At 35.3% G+C, this 24,277-nt stretch overlaps 1 protein-coding gene across 1 annotated transcript in view; it reads right to left on the bottom strand.

Moving 5' to 3' along the window:
* Positions 1–10,139: 10,139 nt before the first annotated feature.
* Positions 10,140–24,277, bottom strand: part of LOC138713766 (ATP-binding cassette sub-family C member 4-like) — a 135,193-nt gene continuing 121,055 nt past the window's right edge. The window contains exons 22-26 of the mRNA XM_069846178.1: positions 22,526–22,771; positions 21,026–21,186; positions 18,178–18,307; positions 12,929–13,039; positions 10,140–10,595 (exon numbers count right to left, since the gene is read on the bottom strand). Of these exons, the coding sequence (XP_069702279.1) occupies positions 10,545–10,595; positions 12,929–13,039; positions 18,178–18,307; positions 21,026–21,186; positions 22,526–22,771 (699 nt within the window). The 3' untranslated portion in view covers positions 10,140–10,544. The remainder of the gene's footprint in view (positions 10,596–12,928; positions 13,040–18,177; positions 18,308–21,025; positions 21,187–22,525; positions 22,772–24,277) is intronic.

The following is a 24,277-nucleotide window of genomic DNA, read 5'->3' as shown; positions in this document are numbered from 1 at the left end:
CGATTCTTGGCATCTCTCAGTGCAATCCCTACCCGGAGATCAGATTGAGGGACTAAAAAATAGTAAATTAAAATCATCAGTACCAGTTGCAGAAGACACAGCCCTGCGGTATATATTGACTACACCCGAACTCTGGCTACTAGCAACAGGCATCTATAATGAACACCGATCAAAATACCCCTCGTTTCTCGTGAAAAACAACAACTGAATAGACTACAGTGGACTTTATGTTGTCAGCAAACAGCTGGATACATTAAGAAGATTGATTGATTTATTTTTTCTCAGATGTTACATACATTTAGCGACTTTTCTATGTTGTTGCCATGTTATTGAAGTATTTGCCGTAGCGGGAGACAAGTTTCTGTAGTGGCCTGCCACTTAATATGACAATCATTCCTGAAATTCATGCTGTCTGCTGGCATTCTTTTGCTTCACGACAACATGGGGCCCCATACTGCTACTCGAACGCAAGCTCTAGTCGGATCTTTCGGATGGCAGCAAATGGATGATCGCTCACATACAGTCCAGACCTGGCGCTAACAGACTACCACATCTTTCTCCATTGAAGAGGTTCCTCATTTCAACACCGATAATGAAGTGAAAACAGCTGTCCAACAATGGTTGTCATCTCGGACGGCAGACTTCTGTGAGGAGAGTCTACAGAAACTGTAGCTGCCTGCTATGACAAATATTTCAGTAACAACAGCAACTACATAGAAAAGTAGCTAAATGTCTGTAGTATCTGAGAAACAATGAAGTATCCAAAATGTTTTGTAGTTCATGTTTTATTGTAAAACGGTCCTTAGTTTAAAAATATCCCTCATAGAAAGTGTTTCAGATTATGCATGCCACTGGTGAAAATGGTGTTGCTCCTTTCCTTTCATCTCCTGTTCCTTGTTCATCATCCTTTTTAACTCTCCAGTACTCGCACGGCATACATTTGTAATCCACTGATATTTATTAAGTCATCACATCATCGTTTTCAGTGCTGATGGCGTGAAATTTTCAGTACCTTCCTGTTACAGTTTAGCTCTGATGTCTGAGTGGATGTAATTGTGACTATTATATGAGTAATAATATACAGGATGAACTGTAAGCAATGTCATTAATTTTAGGAAGTCAATCTGTGAGATACTTCAAACAGAAAAGTTCAGTACAATTTTGCTCGTTCTTGTTTCATTTTCGAGAAAAAAAAATTGTTTTATATGAAACATTTCGTAACGTGTTTTGGGAAAGCCATTGATTTAATTTCCAATATGCTCAATCAGTTCAAGAGGGCAGTCCATTATGATAGTAAATTTTCGAAAGAATTTTAGTTTTGCCCTTTAAAATGTGCAGCAATTTGATCCCAACAAAAATGACTTTTGTTCTGCAAAGGAATTTTAATGAAATTACAAAATCATTATCCATAGTTTTCTGGTTATTGCTACGTAATGTTTTACCTTGTAATTTTCCAAGTATCAAGAGGCACATCGGTGTCGTTAATTTTCATTGTCTCAACACTAATACAAATAACAAAAGTCACTTAAAATTGAACCGATGAGTGGAAAAAGTATAACATTCCAACTTCGCTAGTTTGTGGGAAAACAAAAAAATAAGTTTATAGAAAAAGCTAAGAATTCTATTGGAAAAGTTACTATTAGGCAATTGTAGAATTAGTCATTAAATGTTCACTCAAACAATCTCACAGTCAAATAGTTATTTGTTTAATAATTATAAATAATTAAATGTGTTGGAGTAAAAGGTAAAGGTATCCCCGTAACATGCCATGAAGGCACTTGGGGGGCATGGAGGTAGAGCCCCATGCTTTCCATGACCTCGGCACTAGAATGAGGTGGTGTGGTCGGCACCACGCTCTGACCGCCTTTTACCCCTGGGAAGGATCCGGTACTCAATTTTACAGGAGGCTGAGTGAACCTCGGGGCTGTTCTGAAAGTTTGGCAACGAGAAAAAATCCTGTCACCACCTGGGATCGAACCCCGGACCTTCCAGTTCGTAGCCAGCTGCTCTACCAACTGAGCTACCCGGCTGCCAAATGTGTTGGAGTATTATCCTTTTTCCACTCAATGTTTTGACAACAGATAAAATTATTAACAATAATTTTTTTTCTGACATGAAATGTTTAATACTACAAAGAACACTTTAAAATGGTTTTACTCTTTTTAATGATGACCATAATATGAGTCTTTATTCATCTTTGTCACTGTCTGCTGTATTTGAAATTGGATACTTAAGAATGTCTGTATAGAATTACTTGTAGTCTACTCATCAGGTATTTAGTGGATGACTTTTGAGATGTCCTCCAACTTTTGATATTGTGAATTTTTTTAAACTAAACAACAATGTAACTTTTATTTAAAGCAATAATAGGATTTTATTCTTCCAACAATAATTCCTTTCTACAATTCACCTTAAACGCTCTCGTCAACAATAGGATTTTCACTCAACACAGTATTCGTTATAGCACTCCACTGACGGCAATGACAATTTACTTGGACTATTACGAACAACAATGAACTGTTAATCTTAACTAATATTTACAAAGCACTATTTACAAATCAGAACTATCAGTTCTCAGTTCACAGTTCTTCTAGCTCAGTCACTCGAGTTCACAGTATCTCGAACCACAGACCTTCAGAGACAATTCACTGTACTCGAACTCAGGTCCCTCCAACTGCGGTCCACTGCACTCGAACTCAGGCCTTCGGATGCTGACACAGTTGCGGACGCACACTCGAGTCGAACTCGGTACACAAGACTGGCGTGCTTGCTCTGGCTTACTCACTGACTGGCTGACTAATCAACTGAAAAACTGCCTAAGTTCGCTCGCGTTTCTTCTTTTATAGCAAAATCATAGTTACGAGAAATTTCTACGGGTGTCCTCTCGAATTATTTGGCTATCTCCACTTCGGACGGACTTCTCTAGAAGATTCGGGAGGGTCCGTCCCCCCTTCACTCCGCGAGTAGCAGCTGCGCGCGCACTCTCCCCTCGTCGCGTTGACGTAATACACCCCCTCTGCCCTTCAGCGTGCAGATGCTCCCCGTACCAGCGTTTCGTCTGCCGCGCGCCCTGTCGGACGTGTGTTCAAACCCCGTTGCAGCTGTCACAATATTGATTCCAAGTTTCCTGTTATATGCTGCTGTAGTGGGGAGCTCCACATGATATTGTTCCTCCAACCTGTATGTTCCATGATGCAAACAATCAATGTATTCTGTAGCCTCGACACAGCCTTCCATCTTCTGCCTGTACTTACCGATGTTGAATGTCAGGTTCTTATTCCAATATCTTTACATGTTTTCTTGAAATACTGTGGCCACCAGTTTTGAAGCCTCTTTACTTGATATGGGAGGGGGTTGAGTTTCCTGGCATTTCAAATGATTTGGAGAGTAAATCCAATCTCATCTTCGAACTTGTCGTTTAAGGACTGAAAATGTTCTGTCACATGGCCGAAAATTGTGACCTCGGATTTACGCCAATGCAATATCGAGTAGAAAAGATGACATTCCTGGAATTTTATCCTTCTTCCACTCAACTAAAGCTTCAATGCTGGTTTAATAATGATATGAGACTGGAATATTCCCCTTTTTACACTCATTAGATAGCTTAAACAAAAATATACAAAATGGCTATTTCAATTTAATTTCTCAATTTTTTGGTATGTTATCTTTTTTCCACTCACCCGTTCAATTACAATAATACAACAAATGATGTTCTCATTAAAATTAAAACGAAATTAGATATTTAAAATTACCACAATATTCCGACAGAGACTATACAGTACTAACTAGTTATTCTCGGTCACTGCATGTGTCTACTCATGAGAGGAGTACCACATTTATAAAAACAGCATCAAAATGACAATAGAAGAAAAAGCACTGATTCAATATGAAAAACTTATTAGATTACCAGGAAACAATTGGCATTCATACAGTCCTTTCTGTAGATTGAAAACTCAAAAAAGTTTCATATCCATTGTTCAAGAATTAAAAAAGAAAATCAATATCCTGAATTTAAAAGAAAACCTACAAATTAAACCAAACCCTTTAACTCTATTAAATATAGAATATAATCTAAATTTAACAGAAGAAATACTAAAATCAGAAGTAAACACTGAAGTACTAAAACAATTGTCTTTAGAGACAGTTAATATTAGGTATCCTCCACAAAACTGGCTTCATTTATACACTGACGGATCCTTGATCTCCAGAGAACAAGGTGCCGGAGCAGGTGTTATGTGCTGTCTCTTCTCACTTTATAGATCTCTTGGGTATGGAACAACAAGTTTTGATGGAGAAATCATTGCAATAAGTGAAAGTCTCAGGAATCTTCTATGCCACATAAATAAATTTAAAAATGCAGTTATATTGTCAGACTCTAAAGCAGCTATTCTATCAATAGTCTCTAAACACATACCTTCATCTCAAACAGCAGAAATAACTAAAATGCTCTCTCAATTAATATCACTCAATAAAAGAATTGTATTCCAATGGATACCATCCCATTGTGGAATCCTGGGAAACGAGAATGCGGATGCTTTAGCAAAGAAGGGCAGCACTGCTACTTACAGACCTGTTACTAAATCTACATATTACTCTGTGAAAAGATTTATTAAGTCTACATACTTAGACTTCAACAAACAAAATTTGATAACACAATCCCAAGGGAAAAAATGGAACTCTCTGCATCAAAATCCACAGTTACTTCCCGATTTACCTTGAAAAACGTCTGTAGCTGCATTTAGATTGACAGCAGGCCATGATTGTTTGGCCAAACACCTGCATAGAATTGGAATATATCAGTCCCCTAACTGCCCATTGTGCAACTCAAACCAAGAAATGGATACGGAATACCTCAAAATCTGTGCTTCAGTGGCTGGCCATGATAATATCTTTGAAAAATATTGGAGTGCAAGAGATCAAATGACTTTATTGTCAAACGCCTGGCATTATAAAACAACAACAACATTTATAAAAACTAAACAGAGCAAGCGATCCGCCAAATGGAAGGTTAAGCAAGGCCATATATTCAAAACCATGACACCAGCTGTATTTAGTAGAAGTTTTCTAATAGTATAGGAATAGAGTTCGAGTTCCAGTCAGGTCTTGGATTTTTCATTAAAAAATCCGTAGTGACACTTGTGGCGGATAAGGTTGCAGTTGGATTTTTCTCAGAGTTCTTCCGGTTTTCCCCATATTAGGTATCTACATCATTCCATCACAATTTCTTCGTTTCGTCGTCATTCCGTAGTATAGTCAGCCGGTGTGGGTTTGGGAATGCGCCTAGCTTGAGGATTAACGCAGTAGATCGTAACAGGTCGCAGTGCTGGGCCATAGTGTCCCCCTTGCGTAAACTCCATTCCATAGTACAGAACTAAGGTAATTTATCAGGAAGTAACTGGGTCATTTGGTAAGTAATGCCCCACATTTTTTTTTTCTTATTCAAGGTTTGTTTTATTGCAATTGTTAATATACCACATTATACCAAATTCAATGGATACAAATACTGGTACCTATTTTTCCACATAGAAATTCATGGTCTCACGCCATCTAAATGGTAGAGCCTGTATACAGTTGCAATACGACTCTTCTGGTCTTCCTCTCACCCATGTCTTTACTTTGTCTATGATCTCGTCATTGTCATATCACTTCCTGCAAATTGCATCTTTTAGATGGCCAAATAGTGGTGCAAGATCTGGGCTGTATGTAGGGTGGATGAGGAAGGACAGTCCCACCATTTATGTGATCTCTTGACAGATTTGCAAGCTTGTGTGTGACCTCGAATTGTCATGTTAAAGAATTCAGAGCACACACGTCATCTCTTCAGCTTTTTTTAGAGTCTTCGCGTAAACTTATGAGTTAATTTTTTCACGAACAGCCAATGTGTCAATCAAAATTACCCCTTCATTGTCCCAGAAGACCAGGCCTTATCTTCATATACATTTTTTGAAGTGCCTCTGAATGTTTGCAATGCTTTCCTTCTCCGTAAAAAAGAAATTCAATCACAGTTTTCTGCTTTGCACGTATTTCACGTGCAGTCGCCATTAAGAACACTAATAGACATCAGTGCCATCAAACGGAAGATGATGAAACTATATGGTTTCAAGATGATGTATATAAAATTTTGTTCTTCTCCAATGAAAGGTGACAGAAAAAAAATGTGGTGCATTACATACTGGACCATGTATAATAAAACACAACTTGATATTATTGTAGTGTTGATAAAAAATACTGTAATATATTTTTAATTTAAGATTTTGTCTCTACAATTTTTTTTTATAAAAAATTGTTTTACATACATTAATGTAATGAAATTTCGTACATATTAACTTACGGAGTCATTAATTCCATGTTGTCTCAAGGTCGCTGTTTGTTAATATGGCAGCATACACCTGGGCAAAGTATGCAGTTGATTGATAAACGTCACATTAGGTTAGGCATATGATAGATTGTCATATTTCCCCGTATTTTTGATTCTGGAGTAGTGTTGATCTTAATTGTGAAGTTCTTCTCTGTTATAAAGAATGTGTAGATTTTAATAGATAATTAAATTAGAAAACAAGTATCCTTCGTTTTACAAATTATGTTTACAGAGTTTCATTTTTAGGCTTGATTTAAAAATACGGAGTTTCATTTTTAGATTGATTTAAAAAATGCAGAGAATGGAAAGCTAGTATGAACTGGCACACTTTTACTAATAATCATTTTTTATTTGTGTGTTGATTTCAAGACTATTATTGATCTTGTATTATATCTCTGCCTCTGTAACGTCACAGTTTATGAGAGAGGGAAGAAAGATAACAAGAAATTGTACTATTCTGTGAGAAAATGTATGTCTAAATTCTCAGCTTACACTCAGACAAGCAGTGACACAGAGCGTTGGAGTGAAAACAACTTTTTGTTTTGTTTTTTAATACTCTGACGTCCACGACCAAGATAAACCATATTTAAAGATAAAACACACATGTTAGGTCAATAATACAGTGTTCATAGATTTGATAATAGTACATTATGCAACGAGCCTATAATGATAGTAATTAAGAATCGAGTATGGATATTTATGTAACGAGCGCAAGCGAGTTTCATAATTTTCATACAAGCTTCTTAATTACCATTATAGGCGAGTTTCATACGACTTTTTATGCTCGACCATATTTCTAACTTGAAATTACCGGTATTCAGATGTATACATTTTATTTCTAACTGACAAGATCGGAAGTGACCTTGTTCTAGGTCGTGAATTGTGAGATGTGCGCAGACGCGAAAGTATTGGTTTTTTCCGAGGAACAATAATGTTATTGACCTTGACGTAGTCCCGTTAAACTTGATAATATTATAATATTATAACCTTGATTATTGAATTCGACATTGAAAAACGAGATGACAAATTGAATTTATTTGAATATTATTTACAATTAACGCTAATTATTATAGTAACAGAACATAACCTTCTGCGACAGTATTGGATTTCCAGCCTCCGTGACTTTTCGCTAATTCTCTTTCGATTGCATATCCGAGAATAATCGATACTTGCGGTTTTATAACGGTACAAAGCTGACTTGTAATTGGCTGAACACATGTAAGCTGAGTTATCATTGGCTGAAGACCTGTACTTTAATGAGTAGGTGTACTTTAATGACATGCATTAAAGGACTGCTACCAGATGTATAATTAGTACATTTCGGCATGGTCGAGCATAAAATACATTAAAGGTGATATGTTACAGTTGTATGAACACTAATAAATATAATAAGATTGTTAAAGATATTAGTTATAGTCAGACATGTTTCGGAGATGCTTCTCCATCTTCAGTGACTATTTATCACGACTGCAAAACGAAAACAATTGTAATTAATCTCATGTTTAATTATATTAAAAAAATTAATGACAAATGGAAAAATATAAGATATCTTATAAGATGTTAACTCTTTTAAATGTCATTTCTACTATCACATTTTTATTTAATTTCATTATTCTTTTTTATAATCTCTTATATTATTTTTAATTACCATATGAATATATAGAAGACATAATAATATTGGCTATAAATTATTATACCATTATTTTTTAACTTTTCTAGTTGTTGAAAGACTTTTATAAAATATCACAATTCAGATATCTTATACAGTATTTTTCCATTTGTCATTAATTTTTTTAATATAATTAAACATGAGATTAATTACAATTGTTTTCGTTTTGCAGTCGTGGTAAATAGTCACTGAAGATGGAGAAGCATCTCCGAAACATATTTGACTATAACTAATATCTTTAACAATCTTATTGTATTTATTAGTGTAGATAAACCACTTGAAACTCAATGGTTGGTCACCGGCAGAGATATAGTGCAACATCAGTATCTATTTTAAAAGGCACATTTTATGGTATATTAGTAATTTTGAGATATAATTTTGCAAAATTTCCTCTTGCCAATAATTTTTGTGTAGAATACATAAATATCAACAAACAGAGAATATTTTTAATACAAATCAGTAAAGTAATGGTAGATAAAACTTCAAAGGCAAAAATGTATACAAAGCGAGCCATAAGTTACTGTCCCCATAGATATTTCTTTCTTACTCAATCTAAGAGGTCTGTGTGCACTCCATCATTGTCTATGCAGAGTTGGATACTTCTCCAGGTCCTTCGTGACATTTTACGTAATTGCTGTGGTGTTATGTCTGCAAAGGCAGCTGTCACAGCATCTTTTAGTTCGTAGTTTGTTTGATACCATCTAGCAGCCACTTTTTTTCTTTTATGTACCCCCACAGGCTGTTGACTGGTGTTGTCAAGTCCGGACTCGTGGAGGCCATGGTAATAGTGCTGATAATCTGTTCAGTGGATCCAGCAACTACATTATGTGTCGAGTCTGTCGACTGGTCGACCACTTCGGGGACATCTTTGATGCTGCCAGTAATGAACACTCGCATTTCCCAAGCTAACAATGTTGCTTTTCTTGGAGGTGGCCTTCCAAACCTCCTTTCAAACTGTGTCATAATTTGTTGTATTGTCTGTCCTGTGTGCTGCCTTTTGTAGACTCAAAAACTCGCAACCAACCACTCTTCAAGCGAATAATTACTCATATCTGCCATCTTGCTCACAATTCCATTATCGTTATTCAACTGTTATTGTCACTGCTACCAAATGTTTTGGACATTGTTATCAACTGTCTTTCAATGTTGCCACATCCTTTAGTCACCAGGTTTAGTAATTCTACAGTACATTTTGTATATACAGTATATCTAAAGGCTGGTTCACAATAAACCGGGAACGGAAACGGCAACGAGAACGAGAACGAGAACGGAAATATTGTTAAAATAAATATATTTAAATGTAAGGATTCACAATTAACTATTGTGAACGCTCACATTTAAATACATTTATTTTAACAATATTTCCGTTCTCGTTCTCGTTGCCGTTTCCGTTCCCGGTTTATTGTGAACCAGCCTTAAGGGTCCACACCTGTGGAGTAACGGTCAGCGCGTCTGGCCGCGAAACCAGGTGGCCCGGGTTCGAATCCCGGTCGGGGAAAGTTACCTGGTTGAGGTTTCTTCCGGGGTTTTCCCTCAACCCAATACGAGCAAATGCTGGGTAACTTTCAGTGCTGGACCCTGGACTCATTTCACCGGCATTATCACCTTCATTTCATTCAGACGCTAAATAAACTAGATGTTGATACAGCATCGTAAAATAACCCAATTAAAAAAAAAAATATATATATATATCTAAGGGTACGGTGACTCATGGCCCACTTTGTAGAACAAATGTTGTAGAGAAAATTGACCTGCTTATTTCGAAAATATGTTTAACGATAATGAAGAGGGGAAGGAAATCTAACTGAATTTATTGAACCATGTAATAATAAAATTGTAATTTTTTAGCACTAAACATTTTTAATTAATAAAATAGACAACATAATTGAATTCATAGTCTTATATTAAGTAATTTTTAACTTAACTCAGACATTTCATAGTGGTTTCCAGGAAAATAAAACACGACAAAATGGTCACATTCATACCCACATTCCATTCTTAAGCCATTTACCACCAGGATTACTGAATATAGGTACCAAAAACAGATGAATAAGTAAATATAAATTAAGGTCGTTCATGAAGAAGAATTATACAAAATAGTAACTCATTACAATAAATTGAATAAAACATTTAATTAATCACAAATAATTGGAATCTAGACTATGGACTAATTCTAATACTGATTATAGGCATTAAATTAAGTCGTCATTGCCATGCTATCACATAGAAAGCAATATTTAAAGTTCCATTTCATAGATAAGTACTAACACATACATCAAGTAAAAAAAAAAATTAAAGTACAATTTGTACATTCGTTGTAAATGTACTGAGAGTTCGTTTACGAGTCCTTCCAACGTTATTTTTCATATATACTTCACCGCTTACTATATAACATGTAATGTCCATCACAGTCTTATCACGTATCAGGAGGAATGTTTCAGGCTATAAAAATTGTGGTCCTTAGGCTGAATAGAGTACCTCCAATTTGAGTATCAGTTCTGATGAATTCACATTGCATTATAGCTTGGTGTCTGAGTTGCTCTGTTCCAAAGTGATCTTCTTGTAAGCCTGAAATAAAAGTTGTGTAGATATATGAATATCTAAATCTAAATGTAAATAATAATAATAATAATAACATCGACAACAACAAAAACGACAACAACATAAAGAATTAGAATTTGAATGTTATTCCATTGCTGTCTTCTTCGAAGGAATATGGACTAACAAGAAAGGCTTACCAAGTGATAATGGATTTTCACAATGATTGTTGCCCCATATATTCCATTTGAAATAAGAAACCTCGCTATAAATTTCTACATCCGGAAAGGGCCTAGTTTTCGAGATATGATTTTTTCAAATTCTTCAATCCAGAGGTACGATAGCTAATGCAAACAGTGCTATGTGCTAGACATATCAGGCAAGAAATGTCATCTAGCAGCATATGATATGTCAAAATTTCTTTAAATAATATAAGTTATGAAAATTATATATCAGATATGAAGAGTCCACTGCAAGAATGATGGATGTCACTTTCTTGTCGAAAATGAACCAATACTGTTAATGCATAGCTTAAGACATATAGAATGTACATGGAGAGTTATATGGTCCACACCTGTGGAGTAACGGTCAGCGCGCCTGGCCGCGAAACCAGGTGGCCCGGGTTCGATTCCCGGTCGGGGCAAGTTACCTCAAGTTACCTGGTTGAGGTTTTTTCCGGGGTTTTCCCTCAACCCAATATGAGCAAATGCTGGATAACTTTCGGTGCTGGACCCCGGACTCATTTCACCGACATTATCACCTTCGTCTCATTCAGATGCTAAATAACCTAAGCTGTTGATAAAGCGTCGTAAAATAACCTACTAAAATAAAAAAAAAATAAAAACACTGATAGTCATTGTCCAGTAATGATCGGAAAATCACAGTTAAGCTTTGAGCGCTATGCATTTCAAACTTTCAATTGCTTCTCCTGCAAATGACATCCATCATTCTTGCAGTGGACTCTTCATATATAATATTAATGGAATTGACTATAGAATATTCTATGAAGAAATGATAAGGAAATATAACTATAATTGAAATTACTCACTGTACTGATCACAGTAGTGAAAATCATTGTAAAAATGTAAAAAAAAAAAAAACGGTGGAATTTGCACCACGAACATTTCAGAAAAATTAGTTTCTCACAGTCAGCTTTAGAACAGTTCTGCACATCAACGTGAAAACAGAATTCTACAGAAGTGACAAATTTATCAGCTTTGTTGTCAAGGTACCCGGTTTTATGTCAGCCATATTGAAACATATTCACATATCTAGGAAATGAAAATTGATTATGTGTTAAGGATTGCAATTTTATCACTTATCTCTCTGATGCAATGTAATATTCATGCCAAGTAACAAAACCCTTGTCGCCCTGGGTAGCATAGTCGATATAGTCCTGGCCTCCTTTGCTCGAGGTTGCGGGTTCGATCCCAGCCCAGGTCGATGGCATTTAAATGGACAGGCTCGTGTCATTAGATTTAGTAACATTAAAAGAACTCCTGCGGGACAAAATTTCAGCACACCAGCGATGCTGATATAACTTCTGCAGTTGCAAGCGTCGTTAAATAAAACAATTTTAAAAAACATAACGCTATCCGGGAACTAATTTTTACAAGGCCTAATGCATAAACGTGAAGAGGCTGAACAATCGGAGTTGTGTGCTTTGGAATTGTTAACATTTTCACCGTTTTACCACAGTTTAGTATATACAGTCACGAAGCTCAATACGTAGGGAATATGCATCCATAGATAGTTGCTAACCACTAGGATCGCTACTACCGCCTCATCACAGACAATGCGAAATAGTACCGGCACAGTCTATTGTTCCTAGTATCCTCACAACCCAAGCTTCGTGACTGTTTATATATACTAGACTTGTTTTACCTTCTGGAGTTATTCTTTCTATAACCTGTCTACCTCGGTAATAGATCCACAGGTCTACAAAAAAAGAATGCTATGATCACTGATAGATGGAAAGTATACTTCTTAAAACAACTTGAAGAGGTGAGTTTTCATAAGCTTCCCTGATTTTGAGGGTAACGCATAAACATTTTAAGTCTTAAACATTTTCTTCTTCACAATGGCAATGGAGATATGAGAGGCCTATGTGAGTGTCAGCGATTATTTCGAAAAATCATATCTCCATGACCAGGCTTTCTCCAGATCTAGCAGGCAGTGGTTTTAATCAAAGAAATGGTAACTATGGAAATGAAAAGGTAACAAATGAAAAATCCTTTTTTGCCCAATACGGTAATTTTTGTTTTTTGTTTTGCCTCAAATATTATGTAATATTATTTTATAACTCTTTAAAGTTTGAACTGACTTTTGAATGACCTTATACTTCGGAAGAAACTCTTTCTTACCTCTTCTGCTACTTTATGCAATTGTTCGGCCATGGCTTTTCCAGTTTCTTGTACCATTTTGTAGAAATTGCCTTCTGTGTTCTGTAGTAATACGTGGGGATGACCAAATTCCTGCCAGAAAAAACAAAATTGTTTTATCATTATACTCACGTGTTATTGAATTAGTAACTAGTATTCCTTTAATGTAGAATATGAAGTACTGTACAGTAGCACTGCTGTTTTAATGCATGGGATTCTGGGCGTTATAAAAAATATTCTCACAAATGTTTACTTTACCTTTAAATAGCATAAAGATTTAATGCAAGACAGAGTGGTTAAGGAATATAAGGGAATTATACAGGGTGGAAGTAAAATAGCCCTGCAAATTTTCGGAGTGAATAGCTCTAACAAAAAAGTGTAATACCATTGATTAAAGTTCACGTTAACACTTTGTTGTTAAAAACAGAAAATTACTTACTCATACGTTAAAAAGTGTTAAAATTTTAAAAAAATTTACAGACGGCCCGTTTCGACGTGATGTCACGTCTTCCTCAGTGTCTCCTGAACTACTGGTGATCTTGAATTCTGCGATGTGCATTTGTCGATGGTAGGGTTGGGGGTGTGTTGCTCTTATGGTGGGGGCTGGTTGTTTGTGCATTATGACGTATCATGACGTCGAATAATGTGTGGGTATTGAACTGTAATTGTGTGTTAAGTATATGTTGTGGGTATGTTATTGTATGTTTATATATTTCGTATTGTTCTAAGATGTTTAACTGTGAACTTTTTGGTGTGATGTGTAAAATTTCCATATCTGTTTCTATATTATTGTAGTCATGATTATTGTTGATAATGTGGTCTGCATAATTTGATGTGATGTCTACAATAATATAGAAACAGATATGGAAATTTTACACATCACACCAAAAAGTTCACAGTTAAACATCTTAGAACAATACGAAATATATAAACATACAATAACATACCCACAACATATACTTAACACACAATTACAGTTCAATACCCACACATTATTCGACGTCATGATACGTCACAACACACAAACAACCAGCCCCCACCATAAGAGCAACATACCCCCACCCCTACAATCGACAGCTGCACATCGCAGAATTCAAGATCACCAGTAGTTCAGGAGACACTGAGGAAGACGTGACATCACGTCGAAACGGGCCATCTTTCATCACCTTTTTAAAAAAATTTTAACACTTTTTAACATATGACTAAGTAATTCTATGTTTGTAATACCATATTGGTGGAAAGTTTAACATCCTCATATTCGGTAACTATTGCGAGTAGGATTGTGATTTTTGTCCATCATCTTCTTCAAGGTTTAGGCCTTTCGGCCTGTTCTCCTCCATTAAAATTGATCTCGCCAACGTTTTTCTGGTCTTCCTAATGATCTCCTTCCTAATGGATTATAATTCGTGGCTGCTCTCGTTATACTTGTTGTTGGCATTCTATTTATATGTTCTTTCCAATTATGTTGATATTTTTCAATAAGTTGAATTATACTATCTATTTTTAATTCTTTTCTAATAGGAAACAGAAAACGGATGTAGGTAAATTATCATTTTTAAATAGAACTATAAATGATTGGAATGACCTACCTGCAGCGGTCTTTGAGGGCTGTCCTTCCTTAAGGAGATTCAAGAATAACTTAAAAAGTTGTGTATCAAGTGCAAATTAAAATTAAGGTGACATGTATTTATTTAGCCTGACGAGTTACTTCCTTGGTTCGAATTGTAAATTATTTAAAAATAGCGTGTAAGAGGGCCTTAGACTAGAAATGTTTAGTTTAAATGTAGTTCTGTTTATAAGTATGCATAAGAGTGTAATTGTTTGACTTATTTGAACTGTTGTATCAGTGAAGCGAGGTGAGTCAGTGAAGTTATGGTTTTACAGTGCAGTGAACAGTTCCGATCAGTGATAATTTATAGCGTCAATGAAATGTGTTCTATAGTGTCAGTGAAATGTGTTATAGTGTGTCAGTGAAATGCGTCATAGTGCCACTACTGAGTGAGATGAGAGTAAAGTGAAAGACTATTGAAACTTATGTAGGGCCTATACATAATTATGTAGGTTGTAATGTAAAATTAGGTATTTTATTTATGTTTTATTATTATTGTGTTAAATTATATTGTGTATTCTTATTGTATTGTGTATTGTAAATTTATTGCGTATTGCTTATCATTTTTTTTGTGTATTGTTTATATTGTGTATACCACTGCCACGGGTGCTTGCCCACTTGCAGTGTAAATAAATACATACAAAATAGCGTGTAAGAGGGCCTTAGACTAGAAATGTTTAGTTTAAATGTAGTTCTGTTTATAAGTATGCATAAGGATGTAATTATTTGACTATTTGAACTGTTGTATCAGTGAAGCGAGGTGAGTCAGTGGAGTTATGGTTTTACAGTGCAGTGAATAGTTCCGATCAGTGATAATTTATAGCGTCAATGAAATGTGTTCTATAGTGTCAGTGAAATGTGTGCTAAAGTGTCAGTGAAATGCGTCATAGTGCCACTACAGTGAGTGAGATGAGAGTAAAGTGAAAGACTATTGAAACTTATGTAGGGCCTATACATATTTAGGTTGTATTGTAAAATTAGGTATTTTATGTTTTATTATTAATTTTTATTGTGTATTGCTTATCATTTTATTGTGTATTGTTTATATTGTGTATACCACTGCCACCGGGTGCTTGCCCACTTGCAGTGTAAATAAATACATACATAGGCCTACATACATCTTCATTTCTTTTTTTGTCCAATAGTGCATAACCCGCAACATATCTAAGAAATTTCATTTCACCTGCTTCAATTCTTCTTTCTTCGTTTTTCTTTATAACCCAAGATTCGCAGCCGTATAGAAGGGACGAAATTGCCATTACTTTGTAATATTTGATTAATGTTTCCTTTCTCACTTTCTTTCCCTGTGTTCTACGTATTGTTCCACAGAAATAATTGAATTTACTTAATTTTTCCTCGATTTCACATTTTTTACCATATATTATTGAACAACCTAAATATGTAAAAGTGTTGATTTGTTCTATTATTTTGTTCACTATAACCAATTTGACTCTTATTGGTTGAGATCCAATAAATGCCATCGCTTTTGTTTTATTGGTCGATATTTTCATATTAAAACTTGATGCAATTCGATCTAATTTGAAGGTTGCCTGTTGTAAAGCATTTTCACTCTCGGTAATGACCACTTGATCATCAGCAAATAAAATTATAGTACAAATTATGACATTTTATTTAAAATCTAATGATATTTCATTCAGCCATATTCGTATGATTTCGTCCATGTATAAATTAAAAAGTGTCGGTGACAAAGGACATCCTTGACGGACTCCTTGATTTATTTCTGCCATCTTATTATTACGGGATGTTTTCAATTGTATTGTGTTATTTACATATAAACTCTGTATCACTCTTATTAAGTGGGATGGAATTCCTTTATTTCTTAATATTTTCCATAAAATGCTTCTGTCAACTCTATCTATCTTTGTCCATATTGATAGAAAATCTAATATTATTCATTTCTTTGGAGTATTTCAGTAGCTTGGACGGTTTTCGTGTAAATTTAATTAAAAGATCACTAATTTCAAATCAATGACCGATGCGACCAGATTGCAATGTTGTAACCAGAGACGGAGGCGGGAGGAAATTCTCGCAGGCTGAGTTCGTTGACCTCTTACATCTGTATTACGAGAAGAAAGGGAACTGTGTTAGCGGCGACTTTCAACTCAGTTTTCTAATTAACCCTTAACTTAATCCAAGTAAGACTCAAGCTCTAATTATTGGCCATAAGCGTATAGTTAACTCTCTTAATAACAGTAATCTTTCAGTTGTTACACTTAACAACACGCTAATCCCTTATTCATCTGTCGTAAAAAATCTTGGCTTCTTTTTCGATAATAATCTAAATTGGAATTTTCAAGTTAAAGAAACGATAAAAAAAAATCTGTTCCTCCATTCACTGTTTGAGTCGCTTGAGAAACTTCTTGCCCCAGCAACTAAAACTTACCCTAGTACAAACCCTAGTAATGCCGCACTTCGATTATTGTGACGTTTTGTTAAGTGACCTAAGTTCTGAACTGTCAGTCAAGTTACAGCGAGTTCAGAATATGTGCGTCAGATACGTGTGCAACATCCGACGATATGATCACATATCACCGTCCTTTGCAAGTCTTTCGTGGCTCCGACTTAAAGAACGTAGAACTTTACACTCTTTGTCTTTACTTTTTCGAATTCTGCACACTTCAACACCAAATTACCTTTCGTCTCGTTTCTCTTATCTATACTCTAGCCACGACGTAAATACCAGATCACTTATCTGTGGCGCGTTAAGTATACTTCTTCATAGAACATCTCGTTATTCATCATCTTTTACAGTATCCACCTCGCGACAATGGAATTCCCTGTCACAAAGTATTAGGGACTGCAAGACAATAAACACTTTTAATAACAGCTTAAAAGATAACCTTCTTAGCATTTCACTCCAATAATACTGACTTAATCTATCACTGACTACATTGTTACTCCTTCCTTTAGACATGCATCCTGATAGTGCTGTATTTTCAAAATTGTCTCATAATAATCTCTTTCTATTATCTAACATTATTTGAAATATATTAACATTCTGTGTATTTTAGCTTAATTTTGCTACATAGTTTGTATTTCAGGGTTTAATTAATAGTTCATAGTATTTTGTTGTTTAATTCGTAAATAACTCTTATATACATGTAACTCTTACCTAAATCAAATTGTTGAATTTTTTGTAAGTTCATATAGGCCTATACGTATGTATACTTTTTTGCTGGTTGAGTGGAAGAGAAGGCCTTACGGCCTTAACTCTGCCAGCAAAAATAAATTATTATTATTATTATTATTATTATTATTATTATTATTATTATTATTATTATTAAATTGACTAAGTATCCTATAGGATACCACAGGTTAATAGGCTATATGGTATCATTTTAATAGAACAATAGAAAAAAAATGGTAGGAAAATTAAAATTTCACAATACTATAATATTGTACAACATATAAAAATATGGACATTGCAGTAGTTGTTTTCTTTACGGTCCGACAAGGTTTAATAAACTAGTGAGAGAAATGAAGCTTTGCCAAGTTAAGGGTTAATCATATTGAATTTCCAGGTGAGTGGAGGAACTCGAGATTGAAAGCCCTATATGTCACTTGAAAGACTTGTTCTAAGTTACTATTCTCCAGTACTTACCACCATCTCTCCAGCTTCCATTACAAGTACCATGTCTGAGTCCATTATTGTATTCAATCTATGGGCTATTGTTAATACCGTACATTGCTTAAATTTTGTTCTTATAGTGCCTTGGATGAAAGAGTCAGTTCTGTAACAGATAAAGTGAAATATTCATTTTAGTTAGGTGTAATGAAAAATATAGCATATTAATTATAAAGATACCCTTTATCACCTACTCTGTTCAACATCTACTTTGGGGACTTAGTAAAGAACTGTTTTCATTATAGGAGAGAGAGGAAGTAGAATAACATGCACAATATTTGCTGATGGCATGGCGTTGTAAGGCCCGTGACACACTTGCAGAGTTTTCGCCAGCGAGAAATGTGTTGCGAGAAAATTAAAAAATTGATAACATGGATTCAAATGGACGTCCACACACTGGAAGAGATTCTCGCTCGAGGCAAAAATCTCGCGCGAGTTTCTCGCTGGAATCGGTAGCTCAGCGAATTTTCTTGACACATTTATTAAAGATGTTTGACATTTATACTCTTTATGACGATTGAATGTAGAAAAAGATATCACAGGTGGCGATGAATTGTATTGTTTTTATTTGAAAATGAGGAAAGATGGCTGATAATTGCAATAAGAAACTTATCGAACTTGTACGATGTCACCCGTAGGCCTATTTATATGATACACGGGATGAAAACTATAAAAACACGAAACTTAAAGAAGAAATCTGGAGACAAATATCAGATTATCTGAAAATAAATAGGGCTATATTTAATTTGATGAGATTTAATAGTAGCCGAAATAATGTATCTATATATCTGTCTTAACAGTTTACATAATTTTAATCAGAACATAGCAAAGAATCCTCTATCATATCATGAATGGCAAAAAACTGTGGTCCATTCAACCTGAAATAATGCCTAAACGTATCATCATTCAAATCGAAACCAGTGTCCAAAACTCGCCCTGTGATTTTCAGATATTTCTGGCTTTAATTTTAGGCCTACTTTTTCTTTTCATTAACAAAATATGTTCATGTAACTTCATTTCCTCATCATCACAATACTCAGATTCAACATAGCGTTCGTACGTAATTTGTAAAGTACGACAATATACTTACAGGTTATATATTGAAGTACGACAATATACGTAAATACATAACCTATAATATTTCCCTCAACGAGTGATTACTATAATCAGAAAAATGCTTTCTGCATGAATGCAATGCATAGATGGTCATAGCGAGGTGTGGTCTGTGATAGCGAGAACTCGCCAAGTATGTGGAGGAAGGCTCTTCGCCTCTTTCTTGCAACACATTTCTCGCTGGCGAAAACTCTTCAAGTGTGTTACGGGTCTAAGCAGAAGAGGAGATGATAATAAGGGATATGCTACTGAAGCTAAATGACAGCTATGCAAACAAGACGAAGACCATGGTTGTCGGAAGAAAAATAAAGACGATAAAAGTGTGTGAATTCAAAATAATGCAGTAGAGCAAGTGGACAGCTTCAAATACTTGGGTGTACTATAAGCAGTAACATGAGCATCTGCCAGGAAGTCAAAAGGAGAATAGCAATGGCTAAAGAAGCTTTTAATAGAAAAAGGAGCATCTTATGTGGATCTCTGGAAAAAGAACTAAGGAAGAGACTAGTGAATTGCTTCGTGTGGAGTGTGGAATTGTATGGGGCAGAAACATGGACATTACGACGAAGTGAAAAGAAGCGACTAGAAGCATTGGAAATGTGGATATGGAGAAGAATGGAGCGTGTGAAATGGACAGACAAAATAAGAAACGAAGCTGTGCTAGAAAGAGTGCATGAAGATAGAATGATGCTGAAACTGATCAGGAAGAGAAAAAGAATTTGGCTGGGTTACTAGCTGAGAAGAAACTGCCTACTGAAGGATGCACTGGAAGGAATGGTGAAGAGAAAAAATACGTGGTAGAAGAAGATATCAGATGATAGACGACATTAAGATGTATGGATCGTATGCAGAGACTAAGAGGAAGGCAGAAAAAAAGGATGATTAGAGAATGCTGAGATTGCAGTAAAAGACCTGCCCTTGGGTAGAAGACCATGAATGAATTAATTATAAAAGAGTAGTCCATTTACATTACATCCACAGTCTTATGTAAATTATAAGTTAAGTATTAAATAAGTAATAAAAGCCAAAAAAAAAAAGAAGAAATTATGAAGTATAGATACAAGACGCTATCTTACGCTTTCTTGACCTTGCTAATAGAAGGAGTTGATGATATAAGCATCATGCACACTGCTTATACAAGGTGCAATCCATATATTTCCGAACTGTACTTGTGTTTATTGTATCGTTAAGCATCATTGCTTCCGTGCCTGTTGAGTCAATCTATCAAACAGCGTCAGATTGTCTTTAAGAACTGACGCTTCTATACGTGATTTTGTGCAAACATGTCAAGGACCTATTGCGATTTTTGATGGAATCTCTCCATATACGCCTTATGGCTAGTCTTCTTCTCTGCCTTTCAAGTGATGCATTTAGTATAGATTCCAGGCGTTTCCCTGGTTCTAGATAAATTTACGTTTCCTATGTTCTATGTGTTACCTACATTCAGGGCAGTCCGGAAACTTATTGATTGTCCCTTGTAGGTCTAAAGAAAAAATAGTTACTCAGTTTCATTGGAGATGGAACGGTCTCCAGAGTTGTTTCGAAAGTTACGAGATGAAAAACCTCGCCTTTACCTGGGACTGAACCTAAGCTCTTCCAGTCTACTTACACAATCCACACAACTGACCATTATGTTATACTAATTTTTTCTATTACTAGTTACATCCATTCTGTAAGTTATAGAAATTAGTTGAATTAAGTAAACAGAACTTACTGTGGATCAACATTTGCAGTTGCTTCATCTAATACTAGGATCCTGTTGTTTCTGATAATTGCTCGTGCTAGACATATCAACTGCCTTTGTCCAGCACTGAAGTTGGTTCCACCTTCATTCACAAAGAAGTCAAGTCCATCCACAGAATCTTTAAGTTCGACCTAGAACGTAATTAAATATACGTAGATCAGATGAAGAAAGAAAAAAAAACGTCAAAAAAGAATAACAATTGTATTATTTAATTGATTGTTTTACTGTTTCAGGATACAATTTTTTATTGTTTTCCCAGACTATTTTGCTAGACTTCTACGACACAGGGACATACAGGTTGATCCCATGGAATGACAATCAATTCCCGTTGGGGAATATGTTAAAAAATAGCTCAACAATTGAGGGGTTTGCCGGAAGAAAGGCGGATAGACCTCTACGCCCTTCTTCGGGAAAACGGTTTAAAATGTAGTGAATAATTATAGTAGCGAAATTTTGTTTTGGTTGTACTGTACATACCTGCAGGACAGGGCTGCGTGCGTGCGTGCGTGCGTGATTCAGTCAGTCAGTCTACAAGTAGAGCTAGTGCTGAGTGTTACGCATACTGTACTGTGTGTGTTTTCTCTTGGTAGAGACTGAGCAAATATATATAGTTCAGTTTAGTCAGTCCAGTTGTTTCCTTTGATTTCTTTTTATGTTCATTATTGTCCTTGCTTTAAGAGTAAACAAACTTATGAAACTCATAGATTCAGACGGAAATATTTTATGTTCTATAAAGAGATTTGTTACATATTCAGATTTTTGGGCTTAGTGTTATCAGGATTATACAAAGAATACATTTTATTAATTTATGTTCACACAAAATGGAGATTTTCTTTTTCTGTTAGCCTATATTCAGAGATTTTGCTTTGCGTACTTAATGTCTACTCAGTATATCTGAAATAATGCAAATTATTTTAGAAGTAGATAATAAATGTCATAAAATGTATCTTTGTTTCAATTCCGTGTGAAATTTAAATCTGAAATCTACATTAAATCCCCTAAGCAAATCATTATATGGATAAAGGGCGTATAGACCGAAGTTTTATATGGTACAAATATAAGGAAATTTAATAATATAAATTGCCTAAACGCTACAAAACATTTATACTCGCTAAGATTTTTAATTTAATGTACAATTTTATTCACTATCTGTATAACATTTTATTCAGGTGCGTTTTAAAATCTTAGATTGCCTGTATCTCAATTCACCATATTGACGAATACGCCCTTTTTCCGGTAAACTCCTCAATTGCTGTATCTCGTTCAAAAAATCTTTCCATGAAATTGTGTTTTCTTTCTATAAACGGCCCCAGGGAAACTTACTTTCTGAACGGCCCTTGTAATTGCGCTCGAGCGTCCAGAATTTGTACAAGCACTTGTTTTGACATTATTAACATGGTGGAAGAAAAAAAAAATAAGTTTTTTATCTGCCCCCATGAGAATGTTTGCTTCTGAGCTTATTAAACTCACATCTTCAAGAGCTCTCCACAACACTTCATCAGAGAAATCATGGAAGGGGTCGAGGTTGTCCCTCAAAGATGCAGAGAATAGAACAGGTTCCTGCGGTATAATCGATATACGACTGCGCAGATGTGGCAGGCCAATAGTCGACGTATCCACGTTGTCTACTTTGATACTTCCTTCGAGTCGGGCTAGCCTGAACAGTGCTGATATGAGCGATGACTTTCCAGCGCCAGTGCGACCCACAATTCCCACCTGTAATAAACACGTTTCTTATTCAATACATACAAACTCATAAAGTGACACAAGTTGCAACAAGAAATTCATTTAGCTTACTTGTAATTCGTTATCTCGTGAAACCTAGCAGTAATAATAATAATAATAATAATAATAATAATAATAATAATAATAATAATAATGATAATAATAATAATAATAATAATAATAATAATAATAAGAGCAACAAAAATAACAATAATAACATTAATATTAATAGCAACAACAATAACAACATTACTAACAACAATAACAGTAATAATAATAATAATAATAATAATAATAATAATAATGATAATAATAAGAGCAACAACAATAACAACATTACTAACAACAATACTTACTTACTTACAAATGGCTTTTAAGGAACCCGAAGGTTCATTGCCGCCCTCACATAAGCCCGCCAGCGGTCCCTATCCTGTGCAAGATTAATCCAGTCTCTATCATCATATCCCACCTCCCTCAAATCCATTTTAATATTATCCTCCCATCTACGTCTCGGCCTCCCTAAAGGTCTTTTTCCCTCCGGTCTCCCAACTAACACTCTATATGCATTTCTGGATTCGCCCATACGTGCTACATGCCCTGCCCATCTCAAACGTCTCGATTTTATGTTCCTAATTATGTCAGGTGAAGAATACAATGCGTGCAGTTCTGTGTTGTGTAACTTTCTCCATTCTCCTGTAACTTCATCCCGCTTAGCCCCAAATATTTTCCTTAGCACCTTATTCTCAAACACCCTGAACCTATGTTCCTCTCTCAGAGTGAGAGTCCAAGTTTCACAACCATACAGAAGAACCGGTAATATAACTGTTTTATAAATTCTAACTTTCAGATTTTTGGACAGCAGACTGGATGATAAGAGCTTCTCAACCGAATAATAACACGCATTTCCCATATTTATTCTGCGTTTAATTTCCTCCCGAGTGTCATTTATATTTGTTACTGTTGCTCCAAGATATTTTAATTTTTCCACCTCTTCGAAGGATAAATCTCCAATTTTTATATTTCCATTTCGTACAATATTCTGGTCACGAGACATAATCATATACTTTGTCTTTTCGGGATTTACTTCCAAACCGATCGCTCTACTTGCTTCAAGTAAAATTTCCGTGTTTTCCCTAATCGTTTGTGTATTTTCTCCTAACATATTCACGTCATCCGCGTAGACAAGAAGCTGATGTAACCCGTTCAATTCCAAACCCTGCCTGTTATCCTGAACTTTCCTAATGGCATATTCTAGAGCGAAGTTAAAAAGCAAAGGTGATAGTGCATCTCCCTGCTTTAGCCCGCAGTGAATTGGAAAAGCATCAGATAGAAACTCACCTATACGGACTCTGCTGTATGTTTCACTGAGACACATTTTAATTAATCGAACTAGTTTCTTGGGAATACCAAATTCAATAAGAATATCATATAATACTTCCCTCTTAACCGAGTCATATGCCTTTTTGAAATCTATGAATAACTGATGTACTGTACCCT

Source organism: Periplaneta americana, chromosome 14 (genome assembly GCF_040183065.1).
Source record: "Periplaneta americana isolate PAMFEO1 chromosome 14, P.americana_PAMFEO1_priV1, whole genome shotgun sequence".
In the NCBI taxonomy this organism is placed as follows: Eukaryota; Metazoa; Arthropoda; class Insecta; order Blattodea; family Blattidae; genus Periplaneta; species Periplaneta americana.
Note: the sequence above shows the minus strand (reverse complement) of the source record. Positions and strands in the feature narration are given on the sequence as shown.